This window comes from Petaurus breviceps, unplaced genomic scaffold (genome assembly GCF_028583685.1).
Source record: "Petaurus breviceps papuanus isolate PSGF00001 unplaced genomic scaffold, PetGlider_PUasm1.0 37, whole genome shotgun sequence".
In the NCBI taxonomy this organism is placed as follows: domain Eukaryota; kingdom Metazoa; phylum Chordata; class Mammalia; order Diprotodontia; family Petauridae; genus Petaurus; species Petaurus breviceps.
In genome coordinates this window covers 11,725,647-11,740,143 of record NW_027186296.1, presented here as the reverse complement: position 1 = coordinate 11,740,143, position 14,497 = coordinate 11,725,647, and the positions used below count along the sequence as shown (strand labels likewise).

The 14,497-nt window shown below is 48.9% G+C and overlaps 2 protein-coding genes across 6 annotated transcripts in view; both read left to right on the top strand.

Moving 5' to 3' along the window:
- Positions 1-3,051: 3,051 nt before the first annotated feature.
- On the top strand, positions 3,052-13,384 carry JPH4 (junctophilin 4). Its single transcript, XM_069097884.1, has 6 exons — positions 3,052-3,841; positions 4,436-5,000; positions 5,432-6,203; positions 9,055-9,173; positions 9,719-10,251; positions 11,561-13,384. The coding sequence occupies exons 2-6, from the start codon at positions 4,622-4,624 to the stop codon at positions 11,642-11,644; spliced, it is 1,887 nt and encodes a 628-aa protein (XP_068953985.1). The 5' UTR covers positions 3,052-3,841; positions 4,436-4,621; the 3' UTR covers positions 11,645-13,384.
- Positions 13,385-14,070: 686 nt separating this feature from the next.
- AP1G2 (adaptor related protein complex 1 subunit gamma 2) overlaps positions 14,071-14,497 on the top strand; it is an 8,612-nt gene continuing 8,185 nt past the window's right edge. Inside the window, exon 1 of one of the 5 annotated variants that reach the window (XM_069097876.1) lies at positions 14,071-14,204. The gene's annotated coding sequence lies outside the window, so the exon portion shown is untranslated. Of the gene's footprint in view, positions 14,363-14,497 lie in introns of all 5 variants that reach the window. The other 4 variants (XM_069097877.1, XM_069097879.1, XM_069097875.1 and 1 more) reach the window with 4 other exon arrangements.

The window sequence follows — 14,497 nt, the reverse complement described above, 5'->3', positions numbered from 1 at the left end:
GGGGGGGGGGACGTTGCATACAGAGGGTACTGTAATGTAGCGTGTAGCGCAGGGGATCACCTTTACTACAGTAGCAATCTCAATAGGGCTTATTTTCGGGGGAGGGCTTATTTTAGATGAATCTTACACAGTAAGGGGAGGGCTTATTTTCGGGATAGGTCTTATTATCGGGGAAACACGGGTATAGGGATTATAATACATTCATATTCACTAATAGTCTTCAGGGTTCATAGAAGCAGTCCAATTAGACAAGGCCAGGGAGTGGTTCTGTTATATCTTGATGATGTTAAGAAAAGAAAAAAAAATGGAAAGAGAGATAAAGAGGAATGGGGGTGGAGGTGGGAGGGAAAGAGGAAGGGGGACATGAGCATTGGGTAGGGGAGAAGGAAAAGGAAGGTGAGGGAAAATTACCTCATATAGAGACATCTAAAGAAGAGAGGGGGAGGGAGAGTGGCTAACACTTGAACTTGACTTTTACCTAAACTGATGGAAAGAATGAAGAATACATACACATACACACATAGAGCTGGGTATAGGAATACATTTCACTGAACAGTGATAAAGAAGGGAAGAGGAGGAAGAAGGAAGGAGAATTAGAGGGATAGTAGATGAAGAGAAAGATCAGTCTTAAGCAAAACAAATTCTAAGGATGTACAAAAATATGTATAGCTCTTTTGGAGGCAGCAAAGAATGGGCATTGGAGAGAGTACCCATAAGTAGGGGAATGTTTGAATAAGTTTTGTTATAAATATGATGAATACTATTGCATTCTACTCATATCAGTGTTCTTATCCACAAGGATTCCAAAGGACTAATGATAAAACATGCTACCCACCTCCTGATAGAGAGGCGAAGGACTCAGATCGCAAAAGGAGACAAATATTTTTAAGACATGGCCAGTATGGAAATTTGTTTTGACTATACATATATGTTTTCTTGTGTTCTCAATTGGGGAAGGGGAAGAAGTTGATTGGGGGTGGGGTGATAGGGGGATCTTGGCTTATTAACACAAATATATAAAAGAAAATTTGGAAACTCTGATCAACACAATAACCAACCACAACTCCTGATGACTCATGACCAAAAACATTGTCCATCTCCTGACAGAGGTGATGGTTTCAGAGCATAGATGGAGTTGTTTTTTGTTTTTTTGCTTTTTGGAGTGCAATTGGGGTTAAATGACTTGCCCAAGGTCACACGACTAGTTTTTGTATTAAGTGTCTGAGATCATATTTGAATTCAGGTCCTCCTGACTCCAGGGTCAGTGCTCTATTCACTGCACCACCTAGCCACCCCAATGGAGATTTTTTTTAAAACATAGTCAATAAGAAATGACAATATGTACTTATAACAAGGATTTTGTTTTTCTTGCTTTCTCAGTGGGGATGTGGGGAAGGAAGTAGGATGGAAAGAAGGCTGATCTTTTAAAATAAAATTTAATTTAAAAAAGAATATGAGTAAGAACATGGAAAAAACATTGAACTAGAAGTCAGGAATGTTGAACTCTAGACTAATTTCTGCATTAACTGATTGAGTGACACTCCTCCCCACCCCCTGAATTTCAGTTTCCATTTCTATAAAGTAAGAGGGTATTACCTGTAATAGTATCAAATTTAAATTGCATTTAGGCTACTAATCCATACAAAAGAACTGCGCAGAGCATGCTGCTTTAAACTTTTTAAATGTTATCTTACCTATATTCTATTTTATTTTTTTTTTGTTAAATGTTTCCCAATTATATTTTAATCTGATTCTGGAAGCCCGCAGAAGCATTGCTGCATGTGAGCTCCATGTTTTATATCTATGGGTTGGGTTTCTTCCAGCTCTAAAATTCTATGGTTCTGAAGCCATAAATTCACAAGTACATTTGTATTTTTACATGCTGCTTGCATGTTGAACATATTGCCCTCCTCACCTTATGTGGAGAAGGTTTAGACAGAAGAACTGAATATAAGTAGATAGCAATGCATCATTGTGTTTCTGTGTGGGTTGGTGACATCTGCTGTGTGCCTGCCAGAGTAGGTCTATCAGTAGGTCTGTCTGTCTGTCTGTGACCACACCTAAGTGAGGGCATATACCCTTCACACATAGATATATTCCTATATGTGTGTGCCTGAACCTCTGTAGGGGTGTTTTTTAGCAAATGGGTGAGAAGAGGAGAAGAATGGGGTGGTATTATGTGACTTTGTCTGCATGTGGGGTTCTGATATGCCCCTATCTTTCTGTTATTGTGTACATAAAGTATGCACTTGTCTAGGGGTTTTTGGTTTGGTTTGGTTTTGCTGGGGAGGGGGCTGGAGAAAGAGAAGTCAAGAGGGGAAAAAAGTGGCTCCAGATAATGTCTCCATGACAACCCAAGAGCCCTTTCCCTCTGACAGTTCTTCTGGATCCACCCCACCCCACCCCCCAAAGCATGTAGCAACAAATCCTAGAGAAGGTAAGATTCTATGCAGCCATGGAACCCCAGGTCTTAACTTCCTTTTCCCAGAAAAGGGTAGGAGGAGGGTAGTTGAAGGTAGTCAGGGCCTCTGCCTTCATTCTCCTACCTAGGCCTAATAGCTCACCTTTCTTTCCTCTTTAGGAGGAGCATTAAAATGAACTGAGGAGACCCAAGCATCCATATTCAGAAGCTTGCTCCATGGGCTTTGCAGGGGGCTCAAACAGGCTGAAATTTTTCTCCTCCCACCCCTCCTAGCCTGCATTCTGGAGAGCTGAAAGTAAAAAGAAAAAAAAATCCCTGTAACCAACCACTCCCAATTCAGTCCTGTTTCCCTAAAATCTGGTCTCTGCTTTTCTGCTCCTGCCCTCATTGTTTCTCTTCCCATCTTCATGTCACGCCTTCAGTCTCTGCATTTGTTCCTTTCTTTCTCCCTCTATCCTTCACCAGCTCAATACTTGTCTCTGTCTCTCTCTCTCTCTCTCTCTCTCTCTCTCTCTCTCTCCCTCTCTCTCTCCCTTTCTCTCTCTCTCTCTCTCTCTCTCTCTCTCTCTCTCTCTCTCTCTCTTAGCTCCCATGTCTTACATCTCTCTTTGTATTTCTCCCCACACACACACCCTTGCATGTTCCTCCCACCCCCCCACCGGTTTCTGTCTCCCTCTTGCTTCCCCATCTTCTTCTCAGTTTCCTCCCCCTCTCCCCTCCTCTCTGCCTCATCCCACACCCCTTTCTCTGGGTTGCTCTCCAGCCCTGGGTATCTCTGTGTCTCTCCTTCCCTTCCTTCCACTGCCTCCTCCCACTCATTGGTGGCATTGGTGGGAGTCTGTCTCTTTCTATCTCTGCCTCCTCCTTCTCTCCCTCCCACCACAGTCTCTCCTTCTCCCCTGCATCTCATACTATCCCCAGCCCTCTCCTCTCCTTTTCCTGCCCCTTTAAATCTGCCTGGCCCTGGCCCTGCCTTCCCTGTGATGCTGTGATGGAGCAAACATTGATTTGTGCTGGGATGGGATCGGAATTTTGATTTTTTTTTCTTCCCCCAACCATAAGAAGGGAAAAAAAAAAAACAACTAAAAATAATACCCCCCCCTTACGACTGCCCCCTCCCTCTTCCCGCCCAGCTCTGATTCCCTGTCTCCATCAGAGGCAATTTTTTTTCCCCTACACAATTCCCATCTTTCCCCCCCCCCACCCCCTGCCACCACCCCGCCCCCCCACCAGCCTGCTCCTCTGTGGCTGGGGAGAGAGGGGAGCCAGTCCTGCTGCTCTGGGCTAGGATTATTGCCTGGACTAGGGGAGCCTCTCCGGAAAAGAGGGGGAGGGGGGCTGGTCGGGGTGGGGTGGTGGGGGGGAATCTCCTGCCATGGACGCTGCGCCTGGGGGGCAGTCTGAGCCCCAGTCCACATGGTGAGTAGAACTGGCCCCTCTCCTTGCCTGTCCGCCTGTCTCCACCCCCCTGCCTTTCCCCCGCAGTGCCTCCCCTAGCCCTGAGTTGGCCCGCCCTACCAAACCCCCTGCCCATCTTGGCCAGTTGACAGCAACCTTCCCCCACCTGCACCACCCCCCTGGGTTGGCTTCAGAGTGAAGCCAAAGAGCTATGGGGTGCTAGCAGTAATTGGGGAGGGGGTGGAGCATTGGTTCTGGGAGCTCCCCAACCTCTTCTCCAAGCTGCTGTCCTCACCCACCCCTTTAAGCCTGGAAATGAAGAATTTCTTGCTAAAGATGCAAACTAGGGTGGGAAATTCTAGGGTTTGGGGAAGGATGGCAGGGGTAAAGGGGCAAATGGAGATTGGGGACCCTAGCCTAGAAGGGAAAATTCTCAGGGAGAAAGATGGTATGTGGATTGGGATATCCTTTGGTTTTTCCTAAAACATTGTGGAACTGTTCGGAGAAAATGCATGGAAGAGGAGGGCACCAATGCTACCCAGAACAGGAAGGGGGGAAGGATGGAGGAATGTTCACTCAGTCTCTTTTTCCCTTTCTGTTTTCTTTCTCTACCAGCTACTCAGGATGAGGGTCCACCCCTGTCTGCCCATCCTGGGGCACTCCCAGCTGGCCCCAGTCTGACTCCCCCAGTCCCTCTCCCACCAGGCATCCAGGCATCCAGGCCCCACACCCTCAACCAGTTCCCTGGCCCTCCAGGATGTGCTGAGCTGTGGGGAGGCTGAGGCCACGCCAACTACATGCATGTCCCCCGGGGGCAAGTTCGACTTTGATGATGGCGGCTGCTATGTGGGAGGCTGGGAGGCTGGACGAGCACATGGCTATGGCGTGTGCACAGGGCCCGGGGCCCAGGGAGAGTACAGCGGATGCTGGGCTCATGGCTTCGAGTCCCTGGGTGTCTTTACTGGGCCTGGTGGGCACAGCTACCAAGGCCACTGGCAGCAGGGAAAGCGTGACGGGCTGGGCGTGGAGCAGAAGAGCCGTTGGACCTATCGTGGCGAGTGGATGGGGGGGCTGAAGGGGCCCAGTGGTGTATGGGAAAGTGCCTCGGGACTGCGCTATGCCGGGCTCTGGAAGGACGGTTTCCAGGATGGCTACGGCACGGAGACCTACTCTGATGGAGGTGCCAGGGCGTGAACGGGGGGCCACTCAACTCTCTGCCTCTTCTACACACCTTGCCCATCTCCATCTCCATCTCCATACACTTCACCCGTTTCGCCAAGCTCATCGTCCCACCGTGGTCTATCTATACCTGCCCTCATATATCTTCTAGCTGACCATACCGACTGTCTGTCTCCGTCCATCTCTTGCTATCCCTCTGTCTCCATAGAGGACGCCCCCCTACACCCCCATCTATCCACTGCGTCTATTTATTTTCCTATCTAGTCTTACCTGCCCCTCATAAGCTTGGTCTTTGCCCTAAGCGTCCCTGCGTAACCGTACATTTACTGTTTCTGCGCCAGTGACTCGGGTGCCGGGGGAAGGGCTGGGGATTGGGCATGGGGGACAAAGAAGTCTGTTCCTCCTCTCATCTTCACTTTGTTCTCTCCTCAGGCACGTATCAGGGCCAATGGCAAGCTGGCAAGCGCCATGGCTATGGGGTCCGCCAGAGCGTACCCTTCCAACAAGCAGCACTGCTGCGGTCACCCCGCCGCACCTCACTGGACTCAGGCCACAGTGACCCCCCAACACCACCCATACCCCTTCCCCTTCCTGGTGATGAGGGGGGTAGCCCAGCCTCTGGCTCCAGGGGGGGATTTGTGCTGGCAGGCCCAGGTGACCCCGATGGGGCCTCCTCCCGAAAACGAACTCCAGTAGCCGGGGGCTTTTTCCGTCGCTCCCTCTTGCTAAGTGGGCTTCGGGCAGGTGGGCGCCGGAGCTCATTGGGCAGCAAGCGGGGATCTTTGAGGAGCGAGGTGAGCAGCGAGGTGGGCAGCACAGGGCCTCCAGGCTCAGAAGCCAGTGAACCTCCGGCCCCTATCCCTCCGGCACTCATTGAAGGGTCTGCCACTGAAGTGTATGCAGGAGAGTGGAGGGCTGACCGGCGCAGCGGCTATGGAGTGAGCCAGCGTTCCAATGGGCTGCGCTATGAGGGCGAGTGGCTTGGCAACCGGAGGCATGGCTATGGCCGCACCACCCGCCCTGATGGCTCTCGAGAGGAGGGAAAATATAAACGCAACCGGTTGGTTCGAGGTGGACGTGTCCGTAGCCTCCTACCCCTGGCCCTGAGGAGGGGTAAGGTCAAGGAAAAGGTGGACCGAGCAGTAGAAGGTGCCCATCGGGCAGTGGGTGTAGCCCGCCAGCGCCAGGAGATCGCTGCTACCAGGTAGGTAGCAAAGAAACGGGAAGCAACCAGAGAGGAGGGGGTGGGTTCAAGAAACAGACATGAGTTAAGATCATGAAGACCCTGGGAAGGTATAAAGCCTAAAACCAAGACAGAGGCACTTAGGGTGGGGGTAGGGGGTATGGAGGAGCAGGTAGAGAAAGGAAGAGGTGAGGTTAGGAGGGGGGCAAAAGGAGTGGTAGGAAAAATTATATAAGCTGAATAGGGTATCAATATGCAATTTATTTGTGTGTGTGTGCCTGTATTTATACATATCAGAGAACCCAGATTTAAATTCCAACTATACAAACTTGAGGGACTCAGGTCTCTGAACCATAATTTCCTCATCTATAAAATGAGGAGTTTAAATCAGATTATCTCTAAGGCCTCCTCTAGTTTCAAAGCCTGTGATCCTATAATCCTGTGATTTTTGTTTGAGTTTAAGCCTTCCAGTTGGGGATGGGGGTGGGTGGTGGGTGTGTCAGTGTGTATGGGTACATGTTTGTGTGGGAGGGTGCATCTCTATGGTTATTTGGGTATACTTGTAATTATGTGTGCCTGTAAATATCTGTATGTGTATGTGTGTACATATACATACCTATACATGTGTTATGTATGTACATAACACACACAAGTATAGATCAGCATGGTAGCAGATTCAAAAATGTCATAGATTGCTGACATTTCCCTAGTTCTTTTTTCTCTTCCCCCAACAAGGCTTCTGAGACTAGAAGCAACATGGGCCTAGAGAAGGATAGGCCCAGAGTTTGGTTAGTAATTTCCATTTCTAATCACATTCCAGCTTGACAAGTCTGACATCATTTCAGACCTGGGCCTTAAGACCAAAGCTGGCATACTCATCCGTGAAGGTGTGGCCTAGCATTATCTCCTGTACCTGCGTTTTAGATGGGGTTCCTGTGTGCAAAATGACTTCTTATAAATCAAATCATATTTTCAGCCTTCCAAGAGTTCTTGCTGCTTAAAAGAACCTGTGGAGAATCTTATTAGGAAGTGAAAAATCGATTCTGGATTTTGAGAATTTTTGAGAATTCTCATTACTTAATTTTTCTGATTCAAATGTTCTAACTTATGCATACTAGATTTTCTTTTGAAAAGGGCATACTGAATAGAGTGTGTGTGTATTGCATAAGTGTATAATAATATTAGTATGGATGTAAAACTATGTGCACGCATGTGTGTACACATCTGTATGTGAGGGTACATGTCCGTAACCTGCCATTGTGCACCTGTGTTTATACCAGGGTCTCTCTACTAACACAGAGCCAAAATCTTCAGCACTGGCTCCTTCCCAATTGCAGAGAAGGCCCCAGGCTGGATAGGGGGATTGAATGGTACAGGAACAACTGTTCTGTGTATATGGCTAGCAAGGCAGTGGGAGGAGGCTGGCTGGTCTCCCCAGCAACAGGACTGGAAGCCTTGATTGGCTGTTGGATTCCATGGAAACAAGGGAACCTTAGCAGTAGAGCTTCCCTCAGGTAGCCCAGAATCCTGGGCCTGAATACACAGGCTAAGAGCCTGACTCCCAGCCTTTCCCATCTAACACACTACACACTCACCTAACCACCCCAAATCTCTTAAGCCCAACAAAGACAAGACAACAATCAGAGCAACCAATGGCCATGCTGTGATGACAGAGCATGGGGGAGGGGTGCACATGAAAGTGAGGAGGGGTGGGGAATATAGAGGGAAGACATATGATAACAGAAAGGGGTTGCAATAAAATAAATGGGAGAGGGTTGCTATATGATGGTGCATACCTAGGAAGAGAAGGGATAGCAGAGCTCATAGAGGGCAAAAGACAAAGAGGAGATGTAATAAAAAGAGACAGTGTGACAGAGTGATGAGGAAAGGTAGATCTTAGCCTGCTAAAAAGTACATGGTCATAGCAGAGAGCTGGAAAAGCATGCTTTTTGTAATTGGGGAGGGATGTGATATGAGGGAGAGATTATGCTAAAAGAGAGAAACTTGTAACAATCATGTAATAGTGAAGATAAGGAAAGAAGGAATGGTGAATTTGTGCAGTATGGACAATGGGGGTGGGGGTGGCGTGGGCAGTGTTAAAAACTGCAGAGAAAGAACAAACTTGCTTCCAAAAGTCTTTGTGATGTTCTGTGGAGGAAAATTGTGTGGCACTGAGGGGAGGATGGGTCCATAATGATGCATAGGGAAAGGCATGATGATTGAAGAGGGAGAGGTCGTTGTGGAAAGCACAGAGGGGGTGTGATAATAGAGAAGGGGTGTGATGGCACCATTTGAGAAAGGGTGATAATAGCTTGGGGAGGGGTGGGAGGTCGGGTGATGATAGCAGAAGAAATGGTTCCCTAGCACAGAGCAGGGAATTTAGAGAAGGATGTGATAATATATGGAGGGATTTCATAATGGGGGGAGAGGATATAAGGGGATGGACTGATAGATAGGGAGGAGTCCTTTGAGCAACAAAGATTGGTCCAAGAGGCAGGAGATGATAAAGTGTTACTAGAGAAAGGAATTGAGAGAGAAGTGTGATAATAACAAGAAAGTGTGTTAAAAACTATATCAGAGGTCAGGTATAAGAAGAGCAAAGTAAGTTTGCAAGTGGAAGGCAGGGAATCTTCTCTAGGATGGAGTGGTCAGAGATGTATAAGAAGGAATCACAAGAGGCTGAGGAGGTGTGATTGATCAGTTAAAGAGCAGACTAGGAATAGGAAAATTCCTATGGATGGACGTGCGTTAAACTGAGTGTCACCACCAAGTACTCATGGTATGAAAATGAATCGTGAGGTAGGATAGGGGTCAGTTGGGAGCTGTGCAGTAGTAGGTGGGCCCACTAAGACCCTGTCCCTGGTCCTGGCAGGGCAGCAGATGCTCTCTTGAAGGCAGTGGCAGCAAGCAACACAGCAGAGAAAGCTGTGGAAGCTGCTCGAATGGCTAAACTGATGGCCCAGGACCTGCAACCCATGTTGGATGCACCAGGTAAGATGTGAAGGGTTCTGGGATGGTCATAGTAGGGGTGCCCTGAAGCACTAGCATGGCCTTGACAACCCAGGGACAAGGTTTCAATGGAGGGACACTGCTAGAGAGAGGAGAGAGGAAAAAGGAGAAGGGGAATAAGAATCTTTGGAAGTTAGGGGTGACTATTTAGAGAGTCCTAAATGAGGTCAGTCAATGGAGTGAGAATCAGGGTCAGGAGAGGGAGGAGGGGGAGGGAGGATCATGAGGCAAACAGAATCAATAGGTTTGAGAGATATGGTGAAATCAGAGGCATTAGAGAATGAGGTAAAATGTAGGTGAAGTACCAAGGAATCTAGGGGGTGATGTCAGGGAAGTTTGGAGAATTCAAGAAACAGGAAGGGAATAAGCATTTCTATAGTGCCTACCAGGTGTCAGGCATAGTACTAAGTGCTTTACAAATGTCTCCTTTGAAAGATTATGGGGTTGTGCCCAGTAATCAAAGGCTGTAACTTCCCCTAGCCTCAAGCATAGATTTGTGACTTCATCCTCATCCACCTTCACTCCAGGTCGAAGACCTAGGCAGGACTCTGAAGGCACTGATACAGAGCTGCCTGACTGCGACAGCCCTGGGGTTTATGAGAATGGACTGACCCCTTCTGAGGGCACTCCAGAGCCTCCTAGCAGTCCTGCTTCCCCTTGCCAGCCCTGGAGACACCCTACCCACCGCAGTCCTTTACCCTCTAGGAATGATGGAGGCCACCTCTCTGGCCCCAAATCTTGGCCAGAGGAGTGGGGAGGCCCAGGTGGACCTGGAGAGGAGCTAGCTGGCTATGAGGCTGAGGATGAGGCTGGGGTGCAGGGGCCAGGGGTTGGTGATGGTTCCCCCCTCCTTGGGGGCTCCAGTGACAGCTCAGGAAGCCTTCGAGAAGAAGAGGGAGAGGATGAGGAATCCTTGCCCCACTCAGAGCCTCCCGTAGACCTAGGGCTTGAGCCCACAGTCACTCCCATGCTGAGGGGCACAAGTGGAAGGGCTCTGGAGACAGAGAATCTGACAGAGACACTAGAGGAGCCTGGTGCCACCGAAGAACCTGCCCAACGGGTAAGTTATTCTCTTTGCCCCAGACCTTCAGCCTCTACTTTGTGCCAACTCTTCCCTTTGAGTCTCATATCCTTGTCCCTCTTCTTTGACCTTGGTGGCCTAAAGTCAACTTTAGCTTCTCAATTTCCTACCATTTTAATCTCCCAATTTTTCAATATCTTCATTTGTAAAATGTTTTCTGCAGAAGGATTTGAACTAGAAAGGATCTCTAAGGTCCTTTCCAGAGTTTAGTCTCTATTCTTTGAAAGTAGGGAGGAGGGTCAAGTAACTTGCCCAAGGTGACACAATGAAGTTCTCAGCAGAATTTTTCAAACTCCTCATCCTTCCTTCTGTATCTTCCCATCCCTCCTGATACCCCTTCCAATTTGTTGACCCAGAAATAATAGAGAAACTTGCCTCCCTGCCATGTTCCTCCTCCCCAGAAAGAAGCAAGAGAGAAGGAAGAGAAGGGTTCTTCCCAGGACTCCTAAATGAATGGACCCTGGTCATTTTTCCCCCCCCTTCCCTTTTTGTACTTGACTTCAATAGTAGTCATCACATGTACTAGCTGCCATTATGACCAGACCCTGCTTTGACATAGTAAGGATTTGGGGACAGTCAATAATCAGTAAATATTTATTAAGCACCTATATGTGTGCCAAACAGTGGGGATACAAATACAAAAAAAAAAAGAAACAAAGAAAGACAGTCCTTGCCCTCAAAGAGTTTGTAGTCTAATGGGTGAAGACAAAACACAAAAGGAAACTAAAGGTGTGGGGGGGGAGCAGGTACCCAACTCTGAGGCATGGTGGAATGAATGGTCAGTTAGAGGAGGCCCAGAGTAGTACAACCAGATAAGAAAGGACAGCTCTTTAAATGGAAGTTTGGAGTTCATGGCTTCATCCTCCAATCAGAGAGGTAGATGGTAGTGATAAGGTGGAGGACCAAGATCCTACAGGATAATGAGGTTATCCCAACAATGAGCTTCCTGGGACCTGGTAGAGAAGTAAAAAATGCCTCAAAGTAGTGTAGCCAGGTGAGAAATGAGGGAATAGGGGACCATTGGACTGTATATGCCCAGGGGTGCTGGAGAAGTGGTCTGTGACTTGGCAAAGAGAGGAAGGATATTGAGCAGAGCCCAGAGTTAAGGCTTCCCATAGCTCTTGTCTTTCTTGGAACCAAGGGAGCTTTGGCAGCTTTAGCTTTGCCCTCCTCAGACTAAGCCCCATCTTGCTAAATGACTCATCCCCAATGGGATCAATAGGTGCTGGAAAAGGTCTTCACCATGACCTCTGAGGAATGTGACAGTCTTTTCCTTTTCCTTTTCCAGGGAGCTGCTAACCCCTTGGTCGTGGGAGCTGTGGCCCTGCTGGACCTGAGCCTGGCATTCCTGTTTTCCCAGCTCCTCACCTGAGGTCTCTCCCTAGACTATGGCTCTGGTTCCCTCCTCCCTTTGGACCTGCCTTTTTCTCTCTCAACCATCTCCTAGTTTCCTTTCTCTTTTCTCCTTTCCTTTTCTGTTCCCATTTATTACTTTCTGCTCCCTTTTCTTTCTCTTGCTTTCTCCCTCTTCTCCCTTATTCTGCCTTTATGTCTCTTTTTTTCTCTTTCTCTAGATTGTTTACAAATGAAGGGCTCTTCTCTCTCAGAGTTACTCTCTGAGGACATACAAATTTAAGTCAGACCATCACCACCACACCCTCCTAGCTTTCCTAGGGATCAAAACTTCTATAGGGAAGAGATGGGGTGGACGCTGAGGGCAAGGGAGGACATAATGTTGCTGCCTCCCACCAGCACGGTGGAGAAGGGACCTGGAAAAGGGGTGACTGACTGCAGGAGTGGGCCACCAGCAATGCTGCTATGAAGTCACCCCCTATGTTTCTGCCTCTCTATCCCAGACTTCCTGCTTGGAGATTGTTAGTATTTCTTCAGTCCTCAAAGGGCGTGGCCAATACTTACATACCCCATCCTCCAAGGAAATTATGTTTCTTTGGGGACCAGCAGGCCTAAAGAAGAGAGATGAAGTGTAGTGAGGGCATCTCTTACCCTGTGGCAAGTTATCAAATTTCTAGGCAATGAACTTGGTTCCTGCCTAACTTTGTACTCCCCTTGGGCAGAGATCTGAAGGGGAGAGCAGGGTGCCTCTTGTTCTTCCCCCACTCCTAGCCCCAGGGGTGGTGGACAATTAGCAGAATTAAAACACTTGAAAATCCATCCCCCTCCTCCCAAACCTTCACATACCCCTTTTCTCTACCCCCCATAATTTCACCACCACCACCATCTCCACATGGTCTGGACTTGTTTGTGGCCTTGATAATGTTCTAGAGGGGCCGAGGGAGGCATTCCTACCTACTGTATGGGGTTAGGGGAACCTCTGCCAGTGCTCCATTACCATTGGGGGTGGGGGAAGAAATGGAATGGGATGGGAAGGGACTTTGGGAGATGGAAATGGATAGATGGGGGGATTCAAAAGGCAGCAAAATTGAGCCACTCCCAGGAATCCCAATTAAGGTCTGAGGACAGGGTTAGGCATCAAAAGACAGGGATAGGAACTAGACCTGTGATTTCATTGGTTTTAGGGAACTCCCAGGTGAGGAAATTCCCTCTTACCAATGCAGGTTGGCACCTTCTCTGCAACTTATGGTCTTGGGAGAGTTGCCTAGAGCACTGAGTGCTTCAGTGACTTGCCCAGGGTCCCTATTACATCAGGTTTCCTCTCTGAGGATCAAAATGGGGATCTGTCTCTTTAGGGTCAAAATCCCTTGAAAGGGAAGAGGAACCCTCATGCACATAGAGCAGGGTGAAAGGTAGAAGTCAAAAGTCCCTGAGAAAGAGGGGTAGGGAACACCTGGGTCGAAGCTGAGCAATCCCTGTTATTGGCCATTCCCCTAGATGACAGGGAACCTTAGGAAGGACACTGATGTGAGGTCCCCAGGATCTGTTCATCATTGCTGAAGGCCTCTCCCTTCCCCTGCATGAGGCAGAGAGGCAAGCTGCCCATTATCCCCCTTCCCCAAAGAATGTCCATGCCTGGGAATGCCCCCCACCCCCTCTTCTTTTTTTCTGGCCAGGCCATTTTCTACCTGGCCCACTTCCTTCTCCTCTAAGACTTTACTTCAAATTTCTACTTCGTGGATTTGGGATCGAAGTCAAACATCTCGGCTCACACCAAGTCTTGCAGGAAAAAAATAAATTTAACAAAAAATATATTAATAAAAAAGTTTAAAAAAAGGGGGGGCAGTCATCTCCTTTGAGGTGTGAGGGATTCAGAACTTTTGACCCTAAAATCGCCTTTCCCTTCCCTTGGTCAATTTTAGTGCCCTAAGAGTAAGATCTTATGGAGGGAAAATTGGGGGAGGGCGATTGTAACCACAAGTCAGGGGAGGGTGGTTGGTGACCCCCAGGCCTACAGTATGCCTTTGCTCCATCACAATCATTGAGTTTTCCCTCTCAACCCCATCGGCTCACTTCAGAGCCATGTGCATGGAACGTAAGACTTGGGGGTGGGGTGCAAAAGAGCTGAAGGGGGCTGGGTCCTACTGACAATATTTGTGCTTTTTGTTTATATAAATTTGTAATTTCCGTAACTCAAGATTTGCAAAGCACTTTACCAATACTATCTCATTTGCTCCTCACAACCACCTTCCGAGATGGGCACTATCATCTCCATTTTGCAGATGAAGAAATTGAAGCAGGCAGTGGTTAAGTGACTTGCCTAGGGTCACACAGCTAGTGTTTTTTAGTCGCGGTTTTTGTTTTGTGTTTTTGAGGCCGCTTCTGAACTCGGGCATCCCGACTCCAGGCCTAGTGCTCAGTGCCCCCTAGCCTCGGAAAGCTGAAGACCAGGACGGGCCGGGAGGAGAATGAGGTGGGGCGGGAAAGGGGCAGGCGCAGGTAGGGAGCCGCCCCTCACCAGCTGGGACCAGGAAGCCCGAACAGAAGCTGAGTGCAGCCGAGACTAAGGCTAGGGTGAGGTGGGTGGCCGTTGTGCGTGCGCGCACGCGCGCGGGCAGTCTGGGCTGAGCAGCGGTTGACCAAGAGCATCTTTGAGGAGTGAGGGACTGGGGCTGCAGGAACTGCGAAGCACTGAGTGTGCGGAAAGTGGGGGGAGGCAGCAAGTGCGGAAGACCAGGTGTCCGGAGCTGGGGCTGAGGGGCAGAAGGGCGGGGCAGGGAGGGGTGGGGAAACTAGGGCGAGGCTCAGCACATGCGCAATTGGGGCATTGGGAGAAGGGAGGCGCTCTCGGTGTGCGCAGGTCTCGGGCAAA

What these genes read in the sequence shown, in the direction of transcription:
- JPH4 (XM_069097884.1), top strand. Translation starts at nt 4,622, where the DNA reads ATGTCCCCCGGGGGCAAGTTCGACTTTGATGATGGCGGCTGCTATGTG. An exon ending in GGAGACCTACTCTGATGGAG is followed by an intron (nt 5,001 to 5,431) that starts GTGCCAGGGCGT and finishes TTCTCTCCTCAG; the next exon opens with GCACGTATCAGGGCCAATGG. An exon ending in ACCCATGTTGGATGCACCAG is followed by an intron (nt 9,174 to 9,718) that starts GTAAGATGTGAA and finishes CCTTCACTCCAG; the next exon opens with GTCGAAGACCTAGGCAGGAC.